The 21,899-nt window shown below is 47.3% G+C and overlaps 1 protein-coding gene across 2 annotated transcripts in view; it reads right to left on the bottom strand.

The window, feature by feature from the left end:
* Positions 1-1,321: 1,321 nt before the first annotated feature.
* TTBK1 (tau tubulin kinase 1) overlaps positions 1,322-21,899 on the bottom strand; it is a 585,854-nt gene continuing 565,276 nt past the window's right edge. For both annotated transcript variants that reach the window (XM_085610162.1, XM_085610163.1), the window contains exons 14-15: positions 12,992-14,553; positions 1,322-8,512 (exon numbers count right to left, since the gene is read on the bottom strand). In XM_085610162.1, coding sequence (XP_085466288.1) covers positions 8,089-8,512; positions 12,992-14,553 — 1,986 coding nt within the window. In that variant the 3' untranslated portion in view covers positions 1,322-8,088. The remainder of the gene's footprint in view (positions 8,513-12,991; positions 14,554-21,899) is intronic.

Raw genomic sequence — 21,899 nt, 5'->3', positions numbered from 1 at the left:
ACAGGGCATGAGGCACCAGGGGGCCCTGTAGGGACCCCTTTGTTTCCTTTCCATCACAGTTTTCATGGCAGTGGAACCGCCATGAAAAACGTGGAGGAAAGGAAACTTGCAATGTGCTTGGCAGGACTGTGGCAGACCCGCCAAGCATATTCATGCCTCCTGACCACCGCAACAACGCCAGGGAAAGGTGGTTCTCTGGCGGCTGCAGTGGGAATGTGGTGGTCTGACCGCCCGAGTCGTAATCGAGGTGTCGGGAGACTGGCACTGCTGCACCCCCGCCATAGTGTTCGCAACGTCACACCCAGGGCGTAACAAATCCGATGCAGAGCTGCACAACGCCACCTATCAGCACGCGAAGAAATCGCTATCAAATTCTCTGGATCCAGTCTAGCACCTGGGAGAATCCACCCGGTGAGGAATCTGCGGTAAAAAATGTCTATCAGAAAGGACATTTTTATAGAACTGGAACTTAGTTTGAGAACCGAGTTTTTGAATGGCACTTATCACTTGCTGAAAGGTGTACAGTCATTGAGAGGGACTTGATCTGAACTGGGAGAGACAAAGAAGATGGTACATCGTCATTGTGGGCCGCACCAACTACCCCTCATGAGTTGAGAAGTTTTATTAAAGACCGTGGCACCTCTGCCTCCAAATCACAGTAACAAGTCATAGTGCAGTCTTATTTACTACAATTTAAATGAAGGTGATAAATACCCCCGGGCTCTGGAAGACCTACAGAACCATACAAGGTGAGAGGGTTTTACTCTTTTGCTTTCTTTCCTTGTCAAATTCCCATCGCTTTGTGAACACCTGCCCAACAATTCCACCCAGTTTTATGACGGAACCCCTCATGCGTTTCCCACACATGCTTCTACTCTGCAGTCAGTACCCCGACTGCGACATTACCATGCGTTCCTTTACCACGCAAGTCTTTGCAGCGACTTGCCTTAGGGGGGTGCTGGTCATTGGAATAGTATAAATTACTATTAGAACTACAGTCAGTGTATCAGTAGGGAAGATGTTGGACTTAAAATCCAACACCATCCCAACATTGTGTCCCCTTAAAGCAAATCGTTGTACCGACTTGTATGGTAAAGGAACACATAGTAACATCGCAGTTGGGGTAGTGATGTTGGTGTGAAGGCACATCATGGTGTTGACTACAGTGTACAGAATGTTTCCCGTTCCGCCCGCCCACCTCTGTCATTCACTTAGTACTGACACCACATGGTCATAAGAGAAGATAACAAAACTGCCCCCCAACCACTTCTCAATAGACATCAACAGGACGAGGCAAAAACACAGAGACAAGTATCAAAAGCTGGCAGGCGTTTCTTTAATGGTGCAGGAGGAGGCATCCCGTTTAAGAACAAATCCAAGGTGGGCTTTCATAAGTTAAATATTATTCACGCAAGCGATGTCACCATCCCTTTGGAGCGAAAGACGAGCTTTGTGGAGCAAAAGTGGGGACTAATCCAGAGCAAAGCGAGATGCATTTTGCAGTCGACGGGGCCCTCTGCGCCAGCTTCGATGGGTCATGCCAGGGATATGGCGAGGCGTTGCCATGCAGTTACTGTGGGGGTATCAAACGCAGTATTCCCCGGTTTGTCCTTACTGGTTGAAGGTTTTACATTCTACTTGGCGATGTGTAAACGTTCGCAGCCGCTTCCCTAATGGACGCCATGAGATATGTCAAGCTGTTGGAAGCTAGCCGCAGCAGCATTCTCTTGCCCACTGTGATGTGGGCAGGAGCCCTGGTTCAGTTTACAGGCCAGAAATGGCATCTTGGCATCAGTCTATGTTCACTTAGATACAGTGCTTAATACATCAGATGATGAACACAGGTGAAGGTCTTGGAGTCTATTCTCAGATACTGTCCACAGAAGTATGGGCTGTCCCCGCTTGATTTGTGTTTGCTTCGTTGAATAAATATGGAAATACATATGTATATATCTATATACTCACTAAATGGCTTGGATTGAAGAGAGAGACTTTGGCAGCTAATAGTGTTCCTCTCCTCTTTGGATATGACGCTTTTCCTATGGTCTTGATTGGAAAGAGTTGTACAAATTTGTAAGAGGGACAGGGTTTCTCCATGTGTAGACCTCCATGGAAGAGTGGACACTTTTTAGCACTTTTATTGAGTATATGACCTAGGGGAGTAGCTGGTGAGGTCTTAAGCCCTACAATTACTCATTTGTTTCTTGTCTGGTACTTCCACTGAAGGCATGCATTTCTTTTACACCAATCTTGTGCCATCGCTCCCCGCAGATCATGAAAAACAGGCAGCGACCTTGCTACTGTCTTACACACAACACATACAGACTAGCACCAGGGACACAACCAGCATTACAACCGGAAGCCAAGCACATACGCAGAAACAATACAAGCTCAATACCTGACGCCTCCAGATGGAGATTCACTTTCACACACCCACAGACCACCCACAGTCCTTCCTGTCATGCATAGGTGGGTTCAAAACGTTTGATAGACCCTGGGATAGAAATTTAGGTAGCAGGAAGTCCTGGGGAATCCTCTTACATCCAGCAGGATTTAAAGGATGCAGAACTGTGATAGGAGGGATTCTTACAAAAAACTCTACAAAAGACATGAGAATGAGAACAAACCTGAGCAAAGTGAGGTGGGTTGGGACTTTATGGTGGTACAATGTCTATGTCACTGACTGTGTACTACCACTGGCACTCTCTAACATAGGCAACAGCACGATCGTGGAGCAAATATGTTTTACTTCCACAATAGCCTACATAGAAGACAGTGTGACCAATGATGATACTATGTGTGTGAAACTGTTTTGAAAAGTAATGTCTGGTACCTTCTCTTTTTATTTTTAAGTATGATGGTGCCTCAGTAGACGTTGGGGTCTGCTACACATTATTTTTAAAGACTTTTGAAGAGGCTACCATCTTTTTTTCCCTATGCTTAGATAAAGTTCATGGAAGGAAATGTAAAGTCTTAGATGTGCCCTAGACAGAGCACGGTGTTCTCCCTCTGCTGATTCACAGGTGAGCTTGTCACAATTCAACGTGAAGGCATTGCAATGCGGAATCTTGCTGCAGCCACACAGTGCCAGCAATGCTGTGTCGCGTTGGCTTTAGGTGCAATTATTTTACCAGGGATATGAGAATGTGCTCTTCTACCTTCCTGATAGGGTTTAAATCTCAGCCTTAAGCACCAGGGCAGTGCCCCAATCACCTCCATGGCTGACACCCCTTGGGAGGACACAAGCCCAACTCATAACGTCTCTTCTGCTACGACTCTTGCACGGCTTACGTAGACACCCGCCTACCCTCTGCACTTCCAGGCTGTCCCCATAAATTCTCTACACTCACCTGACACTAACAGCCGGGTGAGAAGCAGGCGGTAACAGAGGAGCCATCAGACACTCTGCACCTCCGGCAGTATAATGGCCCTATTTGTTGTATCCTAGGGGCAACGCCGGACTGCACCAAGCTCCATGCTCCACTGTGTCTGGGAATGTCAGGAAAAGGCAAGTATGCTGTCACTAAGAAGCTGGGATGCAGTGTCCCATGGTGTGTGAAGCCTGTGATCTGGGGACTGACTCTGCACCCCCAGACTGGGGTGACTCAGCAATGAGAACTTTCACTGTGTGACTCTTCGCATGATCATGCCCGGGACGGAAGGTCGCACCAGAAAGAATCCCATCCTGAAGTCACTTGACTAGATTGTCTTCTGTTGGGCCTGTAACCAGGGAAATATCAGATTATACGGCATACAGCGCTCTGCTGCCACTAGCTAGGTTTGCACTATACCAGTACTACATTCAAACATCCATCCATCCATACATACATGCCCTTATGGGTCAACTGGGTAAGTCTCTCTCTTTCTCTCAGGAATAAATGGACTAATTATAAACAACAAGAAAAGTCATTGTGCACCAGCGCCTCTGGCAGGTGAGATTCAAGAAAGCTTGCAACCGAAAACATTCCAAGTGAAGAGGTCATGTTTGTTTTGCTGTTAGTGTTGCCCTTATAAGCAGTGCTTGGAGGCGCTAAAAACCATCTATCTTTGTGGCAGGGTACGAGTCTGGTGCTTACTAGATAAGATTGCGTCATACCAAGTGCTGCAAGAGCAGAGCAGAGTGTGATTCCAGACTCCTCCCTTCGTTGTCACCATGAAATCACTCAGAAAAATAACACATTGCCATGTTTGATCAATGTCTATTTCACAATAAAAAAGAGATGCTAGGATTTCATTTCAATCAGACATTTATGATGTCTGTATTCTTCCATGGGCCCACTTCACTATGAAAAGGCTTTCAAATGTTTCTGGTGTCACATTCACTCAAATCTCAGCAGTTGCTTGTTAAATATGCTAATTACAAGTCACTTCCAAAATGTCTCTACTAGAAAAGTGCTAAAAGTAAAGTTTTGCCTAATTTTCTTCAGGTTATAAGTTGATATTGACTAGCAGCCAGTCTTGGGCATTGAGTACTGTATATATTGCTGTCATTTTTCCCTGCATTTGTCTCCCTTCTAGACGTTGTTCCTCCTTTCTCCTGTTTGCTGTGGCTCGCATCCTTCCTTCGGTCCTAGGCTCATGTGGCCAGACAAGCAGTAGCAGGTAAGAACTTTCATTCTATCTTTGACAACGCATGTTGTTGGATTCCAAAGCATTATTGTTTAAATAATTTATTGAAGACCATTGTCAATCCCTACCTCCAATTCATCTGCCACCTTTGTTGACTCATAACTAGGAGTGGGCGGAACTTGCGGAATTCCACGAAGTTACCTGAAAACTCTGCGAGATTCCGCAGAGTTCTGCGAGCAATGGAGTTCAGTACGTCACGCTGCTCACACTGATTTTTAGCGCCAGGACCTTGTCTCGCACTGTGAAATCTGCGCGAATCGCATCACGCAGCGTTACAAAGAGCATTGCTTCTTTCTGCCGCTCGAGTAGATTTTCTACTCAAGGAGCATCTTTCTCAACACTAGCGATAGCGACCTGGCACGACCACTTGTGTTGAGAAATCTCGCCAGGAGGCAGTCTAGCATTCGATTTTCTCGCTCGGCAACTTAACATTGGTGAGCCGCTCGCGAGACAAAAGTCCGTCATGCAGTGGATGACGGAGTTTTTCCTGAAACTCTGTGCTCCAAGTAGAGTGCGAAGTTGCCAAAACTTGGCAAACTCCACTAGGATTGGAGTTTACCTCCCACCCCTACTCATACCTATAACCCCCGACAGCCTGTTTCTCACTGAAGGAGTGAGTCTCCAAAGGGCTCTCTCTCTCACTCCATCTCTCCATCCATCTGCCCCCTTGAGACTCTCACTGAGCCCTGGTACCTTCCAGCACTGTGACAAGCATTAGGCAGTGAGTTGGATAGCATCAGAACATGACAGAGCCCCAAAACCTGAGCTTCCAGATGGCACTCACAGTTAATGAGCTATGTGTGGCCTGTAGCCCGCAGATGGAGACTTCCTAATCATATGATCTAGGCTGCATGTGACAGTGCAGCACAAAACCTGCCACTGGACAAATGTCATGTATGTTAAATGTTAGTACCATGTGGTCATGACTACTATTCTTAACGTGGTTTGAATCCATTCAGGGTAAGAATGAGATCTCACCCGTGACCTCATTTACTTACATACATAAGTTTGGAGATGCCAACCATTGCTATGTCACACCGCGTAACCGAGCTGACACCGTCCCCTATCGCCAGAGGCTCCCTGCATTGGGAAGGTCCTTTTTATCTATATATGTATCATTTCATATTTTCTCATATTATTCATGTTCGGTGCTACTATTTCATTGAAGAAGAAGGTTAAGATATGTTTTGGCTGGTCAAATATTCACCAGAATACTAGACGTCAAAGAAAAGAAAATATTAATTTGTGTAATAGCAGGGAACGAGTTATGGTACAAAACAAGATTTTCAATGTTATAAATAAACAAAAACAAATAGAATATGATGCTCTACAGAGAGATCATAGTGAAGTCCTTATAGCCATATAGATTGAGTATGACTGCGGATCACATATCGTGTGGAAAATATGTAATTGAATGTATAAAGATAAAATATTGAGGTTCAAATTGTTCGCGATCAGATGGTTATCAAAAGCATACTGTTAAAAAGAAGATGTGCATTTTGTATAATATGAAAATATATTTTGCCCTGAAGAAGGCTAACTACATATGCAATGAAAAAAAAAACATGTCAAATTGTTTGATTCTATTGATGTCTCAAAAGGTTTTAGGATTTAAGAGTGAGCAGTACTAAGAAGGTACGATTCACCCCAGCCCATACGTCTACATCGCATGTGATGGGGAAACATGGATCGTAATGATGGCCTGCTTTTCGTGATGTTTACAGTTGAACAGGATTTAAATTGAGGTTAAAATTGACTGCTGTATATGTTTACCATCTTTATGTAATAGAGATTTTTCACCATAACTAATCACTGACAATGTAATTTTTATGTTAGGCATCTATGATGTATCTAGTTAAATTTCTATCTCTATCACCTCAAGGCATTCATCATACAAGCAGACTCCGCAGCATCTTAGAAATGTTTGAGGTCATCTTAGCCGTGAAGGTACCAGCTAACGTACAACTGTTTCAGAAGGCAATGCTTCAAAGAAGCAGCCACCACCTCTTCTGACCTTATACCAACCACTGGCCACAAAATATGAATTATTTCCATCTCTCTGCCTCTGGACCTGTGTGTACTGTGCCCTGTACCTATATCAAGACTGGATCACCAACGAAGGACCCGTGCATACTCATCCGACCTCCTGTATCATCACATATCCACCTGCAGGATACAAGCCCTCCGTGTCATGTGGTACCGTGCACAAGATGGCAGTAAACCTTTTCTCTGAAGAGGGATTTTACTTTGGAAACCCATCACTTGCCCACTCTGGGGTACTCTATGGAAGCTTGAGATGTCCTGAATTTGACAAGCAGGAGGAAGGTCTCAATGAGACAAGCTCTACTGGTAGTGTCACTCCACTCAGGAGAGCAGCTGGGTGAGTGACAGACACATGCCTGCCACCAGCACTTAGTGTGAGGACGACAAGCAGGCAGCTTTCTAGAACAGAATGGCTTGGGACACTTGGCGGCAGCTGGCATGCTGGATTCTAGTCTTTGATGGGACATATTGGCCCCAAGGACAAGGGGCGGATCTAAATTCTATGTACTCCCCACAGTTTTGATCTGTGTGTGAGGTGTATGGGGCCAGGGGGTGTACACTTTGATACTGTGCAGATTTCATAAAACAGAGCTGTATTTACCTGGCTCAGTTACCAAACTGCCTAAGGTAAAACATTCCTGGAGATGGGATTGTGCCTCTAGAACATGTTCTTTCACATGTCTTCTACCTGCACCAGCTGACTAACCTGGTGCCGCCAGCTGCTGCCGCTCAGAGTTTTCTCTAACAATTTCAATGTTAAAATGGATAAGAACTAAAAGCATCCACTCTGCAGAGTATGACCATTATGGAAGAGACATTCTCCAGGATAATCCAAACGCTTTCGCTTGAAGCTATCGAAGCAAAAAAGAAAAAGGCAAATATTTGTGAATAATTGCACACCCATGGGGTCAGCTTGTGGCTTGGGTCTCCAGAGGGGGAGTCCCGATTAAGGGCTTATTGGGGTGGCATTGTCAAGGCAATATTCTTCGCTATTCTAAGCTGTCGCGTGTGACACATGGTACATATGAACAAAAGTCATAGCCTTACAAAACACCGGGGTGCCTATTCAACTATTCTGGACCCCTAAAACCTTCCTCCAACACTTGGTGGTATAACCTAATGGTGAAATGGTGATACGGAAGAGGAGAGGTGTGCATGGCAGAGAGTGCTGGAGAGTGGGTACGATGATCATTGCGACCGTGTTCCGCGCTTCCTTGGTAGCTGTTTTCTGCAATCCTCTCTCTTGCGTCCTACGGATCTGAGTCAGGGTATCCGGATGCTGAGAATCCACCTGTAAGACTTATGGGCGTGCACGTGCACAAGAGTGACAGCTGCCAGCTCCCCCGCAGCCCTGTGATGCAGCATTTTCAGTGGAGTTGAGATGTACAGTTGGCCTCACCTGACCTCAGACAGACATTACCTGGCCACGGCCCTTCCTTCACTGGCCACAGGTCTACCTTTGGTTGGGGGGCTCTGGGAGATGTGTCTGAGCCTCTGTCCTTTGCTCCCAATGTTGGGTGATGCAGGAGAGTTCCCATTGGCCGTCAAGGGTTGAGCCCTTGGCTGAGAAGGCAATTGTGGAGGAAGGGGAGCTTGCCTTCGTTGCCGAGCGGGAGATGGGGTTTCTGTTCTGGTTAGGGATGGGCTCCGGGGAGAAGCACTGATGTTTCGGGTTGGTGGCACAGGGCTTCGAGGTGGGCCGAAGCTGGGCCTCCGCAAGGTGCTGCGTGGCGGAGGGGAGGCAGACACTGTAGGCTCTCGGGCTGGCGTCTGTTTGGGCTGATGGTCAGTGTGTATGGTTGTTCCAGTTGCACTGCTGGTGGGTCTTGGTGGGTGATGCCTGGAAGGGAAAAAGAGAAATGCAGTAGTGGATACACAAAATACAACGTAATATAGAGCTCAAAAGTTACTTTAAATGAGTAGCCTGGAATCCATCATACACGTCTCATCTCTTCTCGCATTAACAGGTACTGGTATTCTTTCAGTAATCTTTGTTTTCTAAGTTTTTTCACTCAATCTGGCAAAATAAAATGGGATCTCTGGTGACCATGAGTCGAACAGATGCTGACAGGCCCTTCCAAAAAAATCCACAGCCTTCCTCAAAAGCAAATCGTTTGGCAAGAGTTCACAGGAAGTGACCGCCCCTACCACAGGACACTCCCTCCCACCGTAGCTGTTTCTACTGTCTCCTTCCGCTGCAATGAGTAATTTATTCAAAAAATCTGTGGCTATTTCCCAATCGATCTCTCCCATCTCTGCTGTAGAATTATAACATTTGTCTCTTAAAGTATTCTCATCCCTCGGTGCAACATATGAGGATTCCTCTTCTCCAAAGTGTGCTGAGAACCACCGGAGATGTGCAGCTTGAATGAGTGAATGAATAAATACGTTTATAGAGCACGAACCTGCTGCTCCAAACGGAACATTCTGGCGCTAGATACTAGGAGAAACTAAAGGAATGCGGAATGTGAGGCAGACCCAAGACAGGTCTACCTAAAAAGGCGGGTCTTCAGAAGAGTATTATGAGCAACCTCTCAAGTAGCGCTTCTATGATTCTCAGGTAGACGATTCCAGAGCTTCGGGACAGATAAGAGAAGGACCAACCACCTGCTCTAGCTCTGCTGATCTTGGAAATGCATAGCAAGTTGTGGTTGGCGGAGCTCAATGCTCTGCGAGGATGGTATCTTTTAATTTTATCACAGCTATACGTCAGGCCTTTCATTTGGGGGGCCCTAACATTTACCATCAGAACTTGTTTCCCAGATAAGCAGGAGTCATGGTCATAATGGCTTTATAAATGATGCAGCTGGTCTTGAAGATGGTGCGGGCTGGCAAGGGGATGCAATGGAGTTCCATTAGGCTGGGGGGATGTGATCTTATTTCCTAAAGGCCCTTCATGAGACATTCTGCGGTATATGGTACCATTGGGGCTTTGTTTTTTGGCAATGTGTACTTGAGCATGAGATTGGTGTCCAAGGTGAATCCAAGTGCCTGGCGTTCAGTGAGAGTTGGGGTTCGAAGCCATAAAAGTTCATGTTGTTGAGCCAGAATTGTACTGTCTCTTGTTTGTTGTTCTTGGCAAAAAACAGGTATACTATCTTGGTTGGACTCAGCTTTATATAGGCCCTGGATATCCAGGTCTGGGCCTCCTACCAACCTCTCTCATTGCTAAATTTAGATAATAAAATACTAGCAATAAATACTTGCCTCTAGGCTAGCTCTATTGATGGAGCAAACTATCTCCCCAGCCTGTCCGGCTTCCTTCCACATCTCTCTACCTCGCTCAACCTCTGAACTATATTCGCTCTACTCAATATAGTCTGTGGCCCTGCTAGATGCTGAAAAGGCATTAGATTCTCTCAAATGGTCCTTTCTTCGAGCTGTCCTCTGTAAACTTGGCATCCCCCTCCTGTTCCTCTCCCTGATCATGCTCTTACATACTAACCCCATGGCTTGTCTACGGATTAATGGCGCACTTACCGACGCATTCCCAATACTATGTGGCACACGGCACAGCTGCCCGCTATCCCCCCTCCTCTTTACAATTGCAATGGTCCAGCTGGTCGGTGTTTTGCAAGATCGTCACTCACACCGTGAGTTGCAACGTACTCGCGATCCCCCATTGCCTTCTCTCTATGAAGAGGACATCCTGCTCTTCATTAGACATCTGCAAGCCAATCTACCTCTACTCATGCAGGAGATTGCGCGCTAAAGGGACCTCTCTGGAGTCCGCATCAACTGGGCAAAATTGGAGCTCTTCCCATTGACAGATACTGCCCCACAACCACCTGCAGACTATCCCCTTAAATGGGCTATGGAAGGCCCCAAATACCTGGGCATCCATTTCCACAGAGATAGAGACCAAATTTTACAGGGTAACTACGACCCGGCAGTGGCTGACCTCACTGCACAGGTGGATCATTGGATACGGCTGCCCCTCTTGATAGCTGGCTTTGTGTTCTTTATTAAGATGTTTGTGCTTCCCCGCTTTTTATATCTCTTCTCTAACATGCCCATCTCCCTGCCACAATCCTTCTTTCCTACTCTACGTGGCATACTAATATGATTGGTCTGGGCGGAAGCTCGCCCCCGGGTCCGCTGGGACACCCTTACTCTTCCCTACAAGTGTGGAGGGCTTGGGGTTCCCAATTTCTGTCTATATTATTTAGCCACTCAGTGCCACTGTGCTCATCGCTGGTACCCTCCAGATGCCTGCATCCCATATCTCCGTCCTGAATGTGCTCCACTAGATGGACTTCTACACTCACAGATACTGCCCAAGGGCATGCCGTCGGATGACAATGACACCCAGACTGTATCTACAACACACTAGGCCTGGCGCAGGTTACAACACATGCTAGGCAGCGTCCCCTCTACTCTAATGCCCCCCTCCACAACAACCCATGGCTCCCACTCACATGGGAAAAATTAGTCCAACGCACAGTACGCCAGCATAACCTATCCACCATTGGCGACCTTCCCACATGGCCATGCCCTACACCTGACTGAAGACCCACAGACATGGGGCATCCCATATATGGACCTTTTTGTTTTCTGAAAACTCCAGAACACTTTGCGATCGCTTATGCCCTCCTATCCACTGCCCCCTGAGGATTTCACACCCCTGAAGATAGCGGTCACTGACACAGACGGAGACTATATGATGTCTAGAATACACCGTTCATGCATTGCCCTGAAACCTGATACCACTGCACGGGTGTGGGATGTTTGGGCAATGGAACTGGGGCTACCACTCACTGATACGGCTGGACCTATAGTTACGTGTAAATACAACGTATTTCTATCAGCCACAGGCCCAAGTTACTGGTGCTGGGTAAGTGGGAAATTGCACGGCACTGGGGAAACGCCAGGCCGCGCACTTCTTCAGAGTGGCTGGAGAGTATGAGTCGGTGTGTGAGAGTGTTGGTGGGGACTCTGCCCGTCTCCTGCCCCCCACTTCCCGCCCCAAAGATATTTGGCTGCCTTACCGAACGTATCTCCACACTCTTGAACAAGACACCAGTATTATTTCCACTGGTAGATATCCTATATCGAGGTGCCCACCCAGTCATGCTCCCCAATCTCCACGTTTATGTGAAGACAAAACAACTCTGTAACAATGTTTATTCAATGTGACTTGGCGATGTGATTTTTGATAATATGAAATTGTTAAATGTCCCTTGCTACCTGAAAATCTAATAAAGACAATGTTTTAAAAAGTAGAGTTGTGCATCATCTGCTGATTGGTGATTCTGCTGTTAACTGTGAGTAGAGCACTGAGATCCTCCATGTACAGGTTGAAGAAGACTGTGGGCAGTATGGAACCTTGGGGGACTCTGCAGGTTACGGGGATCTTTTTGGGGTCTGGAGGTGCCAAAGTGAAAAAGCTGGTTTCAATTGGAAAGATAAGAGAGCCAGTGAAGGACATTGCCAGTGAATTCTATTTGAGAATCCAGGGTGCGTATGAGGGTGGGATGCTTGACTGTTTCGAAGTCACTTGAGAGGTCCAGGGTTACAAGGAGGCCTCCACCTCAATCATCCATCGTTTGCCCAGGTGGACTGTCAACCATCTAAGGTGATCTTCTTCTGACTCTCTTGGACATTGCCTCTAAATGCCCATGATGTCATTTCCTGTCTTGCTCACTCTACTCTATCCTACCCTTCCTCCCTACACACACTGCTGTATTCACTGATACCATGAGGAATCTACACTCGACTACTGCCTTCCTCTCCCGCTGGCTGACGGTAATGCTGTACGAATCAAATTAACCTGTGTGCACATTCATCATCTTCTTCATTTAATGTTGACATGTTTATCTGCCTATGAAAGCGTGAGAACATGCATTATACTACTGATTTACCCTAGATGATGTACTAATGCGTTCCCATGTGATGCGCTCCATAAGCCCATTGGACAATGTCTGAGCTGAACAAAAATAAATCAATAATTTTATTACGAAATACCCTTCTTATGAGGTCTCTAGTAAACATACCTTTCACTAATCACCAGACTGTTACACATGGAAACATTGACAGGGTTGAGAGGGGCCTGATCCTGTAACACTGTCACAAAAGCAGTACCGAGCGAAGGTGGTCAGTAAGTGCGGCCAGAGGGGTCTGTAACAGGAGGTTTACAGGCGAGCCAAAAAGCAGAGCTAGATATAATTCCAGGACAGTATCTCTACAGCCTTATCCTTTCAAGACAGACCCGTGCAGGCCGGATATTTCTGTGGATTCAATTATAAGCTCTTGAAGGCACCAGGACTGATACCAGAGCTATCCATACGTAACTGGAGCGGGTCAACCTTAAAGTTCTTACCTCAGTGCAGGAGCTGGCTCCAGGGCTGGCGAAGGAGTCGGTGTGTGGCCACTGCGCTTCCACTCTGCAGACGTCATCTTTGTGGGCGTGATGGGCCGTGGGATCCTGCTCTTTGTGCTTGACATGGAATCTTCTCTTCTCAGGTGAGTGGTCTTCCCTACATTTTCAGAATGGTGAGTGTCCTCTTCAGAGCCTGTGGTCGATAGGGTCTCAGAGGGGCACCTCCTTTCATCGCTGGAGGAGGCTGAGGAGGATGCCCCTGAGGACATCCTTATGAGCCGATTCTGCCTCTTTTCCATCACTAATCGTGCTAGGTCAGGCTGCTTGGCTCTCCTGAGGAATCGCTCCTTGACAGGGTGTGAGCCAGAGAGGTCCGAGCCTGTCTCCTCTTCAGAGAACAGCACAGGGATGCGGCTTTTAAATGTGGACCTCAAAGTTCTTGGCAGGCCCTGTTTCAGGTCTCCTCGGGATATCTCTGCAGTAATAAGGCTTTCTGTTTGAAGACCCGTTGTGTCCAATCTCTGTTCCTCCAACATTAACTTCCCAGTTTCTTTGGAAACAATCTCCAAGCTGTCTCTGTGGATATGTTCTTCAGGTAGGCCGAAGCCATTGGACAAGACCGGTCCTTCCACCAGATCTGCAGAGGTCTCTATGTGATTCGCAAAAGAATTACAGCTCTCAATCTCACCGACTTCTACAGCAGAGTTAATACTTCCATTTTCTTTTAAGAGTTCGTATTCATCTACCTCCTCCTCCATGATTGGCTCTTCAACCTGGCCAGAGGGATAGTAGTCTTCGTGCCTCACCATCTGACCACTGGAAGACATGACATTAAGGTGAGTCTTTTCAGCAATATGGACAAATGTGCGTTCAACTTTGGTAAAAGGGGAGGAGGTGGTAGCCGGGGCAAGAGGTGGCTTTGGCTCTGATTTTAGGACTGAGGACAATGTCCCCGGCTCTGATACATCCAACTGGCTCCCCGTGGGCTGGGGCCTCTCACTCTGGGGCGTCAGTGCAGCAAGAGTCCCAAGATCAACATCAGGAATCAAGTCGTGAGTTACAGGAGACTTCTTCATGTCTCCAGGTGAAAAGAGCACCAGGGTTTTTGAGCCTTCCTCCAGTTCCAAATCGTTGTCTGCCATTGAAGCCCGACCCTTGGAATCCTTTTGGTCATCGGCGAGGAGAGTGGATGGTGCGCCGTCCTGGCTGCGTTCTGTGCTCTTCTGGCTCACCTCGCTGCTGGATCCACTGTGCAGGTCCACTTCGTCTCCCAGGAAGGCACCTTCCTCATCCTCCGCAACCACTTCTTCCTCCTCTTCCTCCTCCTCCTCCTCCTCCTCCTCACCTTTTTCATCAACCTGCCCGTTGATCTCAATGAGGGGCCCTGGCAGGCTGCAGGGGGCCATGAGGACCACCGTGGAGAACTCAACCCTCTTGATCCTTAGGGGAACTCTCAGCTGCTCCTTGCTGGGGGATAGATCCCTCTTGAAGTCCTGGTAAGGTAAACTTAATGGCACCGCCTTGGGCAAGCCGTTCATTTCAAAGCGCTTGACGGTGAGGACCTGGAGCAAGATGGAGAAGAGACAAAGGTTAATACTGAAACATAAGCATTGAAGTGAAAGGGGCAGGGGTTATAATATACACTATACATCGTTAACACAATGCTAAGAGCGCATTCACTCAGACAAGTAAGAAATTGACATCACGTATTCAGATAGAAGTACATATATCAACATAACTATTACATGTCATTTGAAGGGGCTTTATCGTGTAAAATCCAGTTTGGCGATTAAAATCCGTTTAATGCATCTAAAAAACAAGGACATTGCTTGTTAAGAAGGCGATTACTCCAGAAACTTAACATAACCCCTGTTCATCCAAAAAGGAGTCAACAAATCAGTGTCAATTGCATAATCCCGTGCACATGAAACATCCAGGATAACCCCAAGTTTTATTGATGCATCTATTCCAGTGCCTAAAACACTGCCCCCATCATCTAAGAGCCGCTTTATAGCACTGAGAGCAGAGGCACATAAGGAGCTCTTCTTCTGAAAAGGGATATAGTGATATATTCGACCAGTAAGGTTTTTTTTACAAAAGGCTGTGGCTACTGGTTTGGAACTGATTTTCAGAGAGTGACATAGCTGGGCCTAGTCTTACCTTCTGTATTGGGGACAAGGAGTATAAATGAAATCAGAACAAATACATGAAGCCTGGTGACTGGAAATGCTTCAATTACTTACCAGTAGTTGCACTGCATTATTAGTCATACTCCCACGCGTCAATTCATTACACTTGGCGGCAGTCTTGCCTCCACAGACACCACCAGTCACCACATTGAATTACCAGTATCAAAACGCCCCCACACGTCCTGTTTTTGCAGAAAGCAACAGACACAACATACCAATGTGGCCTGGAGAGGACAGGGGGGCAGGGAGGTAGGTAATGAACTGAAGCGAGGGATAGGACTCAGAGTAATGCAATTACCGGTAATCAATTGAAGCGTTAGCTCATCGTCCCTCCCTTGCTTGAATTCATTACACTATCAGATGTATGAAAGCTATTTCAGAACAACATCAATAGAATGCACAGTACTTTAATAATATATGAGATATGCAGTTCTCCTCTATTCACTTCATAGAGGAAAGAACCCTGAACTGCATCACTCTATAATTGTTAACAAAATGTAAAGGAAGTTGGCCAAGTAGCTGCCCTACATGGCTCAACCCCTGACTCTCGGACAGAGAACCTGGCATTAGTCGTCCTGCCTTGAATTCCTAGAGGGGCAGGTTTGTTTGCTAAGGGGGTCAAAAATCAAATCCATCTGCTAAGTGGCTGTACAGATTGGCTTATATCCCCTCTTTGCCGGCCCACAATTAGCAAAAAAAGAGGATGCGTCTCTAAAGGAGGACACCCTGTACAGAGATGAAGACATGAAGGCTGTGCAGCCTCACCTCTCCCAAATTACCAGAAGAAGGGAAAAAGCCTGTAATGACAACCTCTTGCTCTCCGTGGAATGAAGAATTTACCTTGGGAACAAATGAGGCGCCCAGGCGTAGTGCAATGCTATCCTCAACACTCTAAGCAAGCCGTGGAAATGCAATAGGTCTCGCATTTTTTTGAGTTAGAGTTATTGGCATTGTAAATGTTAATGTGTTTTACCTGATAAGGAAGGGTGCGGTAAAAAGACACTGAGGTAAGGGGCTTATGCTTGGAATGCACGTGAGAGGAGTAGAGAAGATAGAGAACAGTAGTGAGAAAGACAGAGGTAGAGGGTCAGAAAGAAGTGGGTCACGTGCTATGGGACAGTTCCTCGTAGGTGCTGACCAAAATGGAGTCCGTATCCTAACAGATTAACGTTTTTTGATAGGCGGTAGGGATAGGATATAGTTGCTCATTTGCCCTTGAAAAGTCTTGCCTGTGCAACATATTTAAATATACAACCATTCTGATCTATCCGCTCCCTGCCTCAATGATGGTCGTGCGCACCTTCTGGACCGTGCAAACACAAGCTCTGCAAGGAGTTGTTGTGTAAAACACACATTACAGTGACTACAACACGTCTTGCAAACAGCGAATGTATGCTGCCGCTCGACCTAAAATGGGACCACACACTTCCAATTTTACTATACTATGCTACCCATATATACTAGCTGTAAAAGAGCCAGCTGAGTTAATAGATTAGTAAGAGCGGCAGTCAGGTTGAGAACTGAGGCTTGTGGAGAAGCTTCCTCTAACCCAATTACCAACTGCGGCACCAATACCAATTCATTATCTTACTTATGACAGTACTGGTGCACGCAGATGAGGTCTATTACACTCTATTGCAGAATTTGATCATTTCCCAAGACGGTACACAATGACACATTTATAACATCTGTAACAGCAGATGTTTTAGGCGGGAAAACAAAGGAGACAATGGGAAATTACAAGGGAAGGAAGAAGGCAGGGATGCAGGCAGACAGGCTAAAGCGGGCGGTGGCCATGCCCTGGCTTTTCTGGACAAGGATGGACCCGGCGTGGCCCGCGCAATCCTGCAGGACGGGAGAAAGCGCTTTATAGCGCTCACTGTTGGAACAGGTGGTGGTGATGATTACATGGACTGCCTCCTGGGGACCTGGAGCAAGGTGGATGTTGCAGTTTCCCCCACAACACTGGTGCACCAAATCCAGGAGACCCGCGCGATGAGACAGGAGACCGCTCTTTGTAGCGCTCTCTGCTGATGCAGGTGGTGGTGATGATGATTACAGGGGCAGCCTCCTTGGGCCCTGGAGCAAGGTTGATGTTGCACTTTCCCCCACAACACTGGTGCACCAAATCCAGAAGACCCGCGCGATGAGACATGAGACCGCTCTTTGTAGCGCTCGCTGCTGATGCAGGTGGTGGTGATGATGATTACAGGGGCAGCCTCCTTGGGCCCTGGAGCAAGGTGGATGTTGTAGCTTCCCCCAGAACACTGCCACACTGAATTTTCATTGCAACAGAGAAATTACAAAATAGATTAATAATGAATGTCTGTTGGGCAGTATTGTATAGCCTTGCAGGATAGATAGTCTCAGCTTGTCACCACATAGGTGCATGACACCCAAAAACATGTGCTGTGTGCAAGACATTTACAGTTATATAGAAATTTTAAAAACAGGTGTCAGCCTCTCTTCGTGCATGGCAAACCAACACCGAAACTTCAGAGTGACTGTGCCTGTTGATGCACTTGGAATTCATTATCTGTTTTTATTATACAGATTATTTGAGGATACGATTAAGAATGTTTTACCTTCAAAAATTGTCCATCAAAATAATCATTTAATAGAAATGTAATGCAAGAAAAAACCTTAAGACAGACATCTGGGGTGAAAGGTAGTTGTGGAAAAAGAGTTCTCCCAAACAACAGATAAAAAATGCCAGTGTAAGGAAACTGAACTTTGCGGTGCTCCTCAGCCTTGAACAGAAGTGAGGTATCGGGAGCGAGGACCAAAGAGGAGCCTGCAAAGAAGAGCGATGCAAATGGTAGCCTATGCTATGCAGCAGGTGGGGTTGCAAACTGTACAGTGACTACAACACGTCTTGCAGACAGCGCATGCGTGCTGTCACTCAACCTAAAAATGGGCTCTTACATGCTAAAGAACCCAACTTACCAAGATTTCTGGTGGTTTTATTGCTACCAGTAATACAGTTTTTAATGTCAGCACTTTAATATCCACTAGTTCTAAAGCCTCAAAGGGCAGGCCTTTTAGCGCTTTTAGCACCAGAAGGCGACCCCAAGAGGGATGTAAAGGCTCTGCAGGAGGATGAATTTTATTAAACCCCTAAATAAATGCTGAACTAAATACTCATCAATTGTAAGATTTCCCCATGAGCTTCTGAAGGCCCTGATAGCCGCCTACTTGATCTCTAGGGATACATGTATCATTAATTCTAATAGCGGTGACCTAATTGTGAATAGCTTCGAATCACAATTTGGTCATCGCTATTTGAGTGTATGAAACTCCATGAGTTTCATTCAGCGTTTCCTAATGGATCGCAAATCGACCTACCTCATGAATATTAATGAGGCAGGTTGCAATGTGCAACCAATTACTAATCGCTAAAATCACAGGGATGCTGGCCTGCTGGGGTGAGCAGACTACCATGTCTGTGATTGCTTTTAAATTAAGCAATTTGTTTTTTTTTTTTAAATGCAGCCCGTGTTCCTTAAAGGAAATGCTTAGAGGATGCCCTGAGTCAGGGGAAGAGAAAGGATGCTCCCCCCGAGTTCCCTTCTCCTTCCCCCTTGTACAAAAGACTGTCAAAGGAGAGTTGTGAGGAGAGGCACCGTGATCCATTATTTGGTGACCCACATTCAGAAAACTGAGCAAACACCAGGGGATTCAAACAAACTCCTGAGAGGCAGGTATGATCCTACTCAGATCGTGCGCAGTCGAGTTCAGCACCCCATGAATATGAATTACCGAGATGGAAACCACATTCACCTCTACATACCTGAAGAGTTGAGTTGGTCAGCAATCTTGGAAAAGAGACTGGTCCCAACCCCACCTGCCTGTTGATATATGACTTTGTGTCATATTGTCTGTTATGATCAACACTCTCTTGCCCCCTGGATTTGGGGAAAATGGTGTCGGACCTCGAAGTGTGGCTTCTGATTCCCTCCCATTGGAGTCTCTGAGAAAGAGTTCATAGCCTCTGAATCTGCTGGCTTTCCATCCGGGCTCCCCATCCTACCAAACTGGCATCTGTTTTTATAATTATGGATGGAGGTGGGGATAGGCGAACAGCCTTCGACAGATTTCAGGGATCAATCCACTGCTGTATCTCCTGAACCAATACTGGAGAAAGAGAGATACAAAGATTGAGGTTCTGCGATACAGGTCTCCAGTGACTCCGGGGTTATCCTGTGATCTTGTGGAGAAGGAACCTGGCCCAAGGGACAAGAAATATTGTTGCTGCCAGATCCCCCTGGACCAGTAACCAATCTGCTGCAGTGGGAGAGCTGAGGCAGAGAAGACTTGAAATGTAAGTTTGGATCTTGTGAACCTTCTTGTCCGGAAAAGTCACTAATGCATCGTCTGATTGATGCCTCACTCCTATGATCACCTCATCCTGAGAGAACCAGCTGGCAGTTGAAGTAATGCTACCAGTGGCACCAATAGCTTGGTGAAGGCCCTTGCACTAATTGTAAACCGAAAGGGAGAACTTTGAGCTGGAAATACAGATTGCCTGCGGCGAACAGCAAATATTTTTGGTGACTTTCGTGGATCGGGATGTGTTGCAAGAAGTCATCATGTAGCTCTATGGTGGAGAGATATTTGTGATTGGAAGTCAGAGCAACGGTCTTCTGCAACGTCAGCTTCTTCAAATCAATTGTCTCCACCCAACAATTCACCCTCTTTAAACCCAGCACTAGCCTTGAGATTCCTGAGACCTTTTGAACCATGAATTGAATAGAATATTCTCCCTTCCGAGCTGCTCCAGTGGAGCTGGTATTATTGCTCTTTGTTGCATAAGACTCAAGTCCTTTCTCACAAGGACTGATGCTTGACTTCATCCCTGGGAACAGGAGTTAGGATGGTTCCCTAGTATGGAAGACAAGCGACGTGATCTATGAAATAACCTCTCCTGAATATTTTCAACACCCACAGAGAAGATGGAATACATGTCTCTTCTGTGCATGCCTCTTGCCCTCCATGGTCGGAACTCTAGGACCAGAGCAAGCCCAGGGGCATTCAGAGCACTGAGGGCCATGCGTATGGCAAAGTAACTCAGCGCGGTGCAGCGAGGCCTCTTGCCCTCCATGGTCGGGACTCTAGGACCAGAGCAAGCCCAGGGGCATTCAGAGCACTGAGGGCCATACGTATGGCAAAGTAACTCAGCGCGGTGCGGCGAGGCCTCTTGCCCTCCATGGTCGGGACTCTAGGACCAGAGCAAGCCCAGGGGCATTCAGAGCACTGAGGGCCATACGTATGGCAAAGTAACTCAGCGCGGTGCAGCGAGGCCTCTTGCCCTCCATGGTCGGGACTCTAAGACCAGAGCAAGCCCAGGGGCATTCAGAGCCCTGAGGGCCATACGTATGGCAAAGTAACTCAGCGCGGTGCAGCGAGGCCTCTTGCCCTCCATGGTCGGGACTCTAGGACCAGAGCAAGCCCAGGGGCATTCAGAGCCCTGAGGGCCATGCGTATGGCAAAGTAACTCAGCGCGGTGCAGCGAGGCCTCTTGCCCTCCATGGTCGGGACTCTAGGACCAGAGCAAGCCCAGGGGCATTCAGAGCACTGAGGGCCATGCGTATGGCAAAGTAGCTCAGCGCGGTGCAGCGAGGCCTCTTGCCCTCCATGGTTGGGACTCTAAGACCAGAGCAAGCCCAGGGGCATTCAGAGCACTGAGGGCCATGCGTATGGCAAAGTAATTCAGCGCGGTGCAGCAAGGCCTCTTGCCCTCCATGGTCGGGACTCTAGGACCAGAGCAAGCCCAGGGGCATTCAGAGCACTGAGGGCCATGTGTATGGCAAAGTAACTCAGCGCGGTGCAGTGAGGCCTCTTGCCCTCCATGGTCGGGACTCTAGGACCAGAGCAAGCCCAGGGGCATTCAGAGCACTGAGGGCCATACGTATGGCAAAGTAACTCAGCGCGGTGCAGCGAGGCCTCTTGCCCTCCATGGTCGGGACTCTAAGACCAGAGCAAGCCCTGGGGCATTCAGAGCCGTGAGGGCCATACGTATGGCAAAGTAACTCAGCGCGGTGCAGCGAGGCCTCTTGCCCTCCATGGTCGGGACTCTAGGACCAGAGCAAGCCCAGGGTCATTCAGAGCACTGAGGGCCATGCGTATGGCAAAGTAACTCAGCGCGGTGCAGCGAGGCCTCTTGCCCTCCATGGTCGGGACTCTAGGACCAGAGCAAGCCCAGGGGCATTCAGAGCACTGAGGGCCATACGTATGGCAAAGGCCTCTTGCTGTATGGCGTTAAAGAGGAAGGGCAGGGATGCACCGTATTTAAGAGAATATGGCACATTCCTGCCTTTAATTTGTGTTTTTTAGAGTTTTATATAAAGCACAAACTCAACCTAAAGATATGAGGTGTCAGAGCGCTTTACATGAGCACTAGTTTCGTTACAGATAGACACATCAGTATCCCTGTGCTGGCGCTAGTTTGGCTGCCTATCACCAACTGAGGCACCCGTTCACCATGGTGCAAAATGCAGCACACATAGAGGAAGTAACCAGGAGAAATATAGATATTTCTCCTCGTTGCTGCAATCCCAGGTCTACCCCTTTGGGTAACTCTGGGAATGCATCAGAAGCCATGGTAGTTGCATGGGAGCTCCCATGCAATGCCCATGGAATGCCTTCCCAGGGTAGAGTAAGGCAGCGCAGCCATTCGTGCTGGGTTGCGTCACGCCATATCTATGAAGCCAGTCACGGCC

Source organism: Triturus cristatus, chromosome 6 (assembly GCF_964204655.1).
Source record: "Triturus cristatus chromosome 6, aTriCri1.1, whole genome shotgun sequence".
In the NCBI taxonomy this organism is placed as follows: domain Eukaryota; kingdom Metazoa; phylum Chordata; class Amphibia; order Caudata; family Salamandridae; genus Triturus; species Triturus cristatus.
The sequence above is the reverse complement of the archived record's forward strand: the minus strand, read 5'-3'. Positions and strand labels throughout refer to the sequence as shown.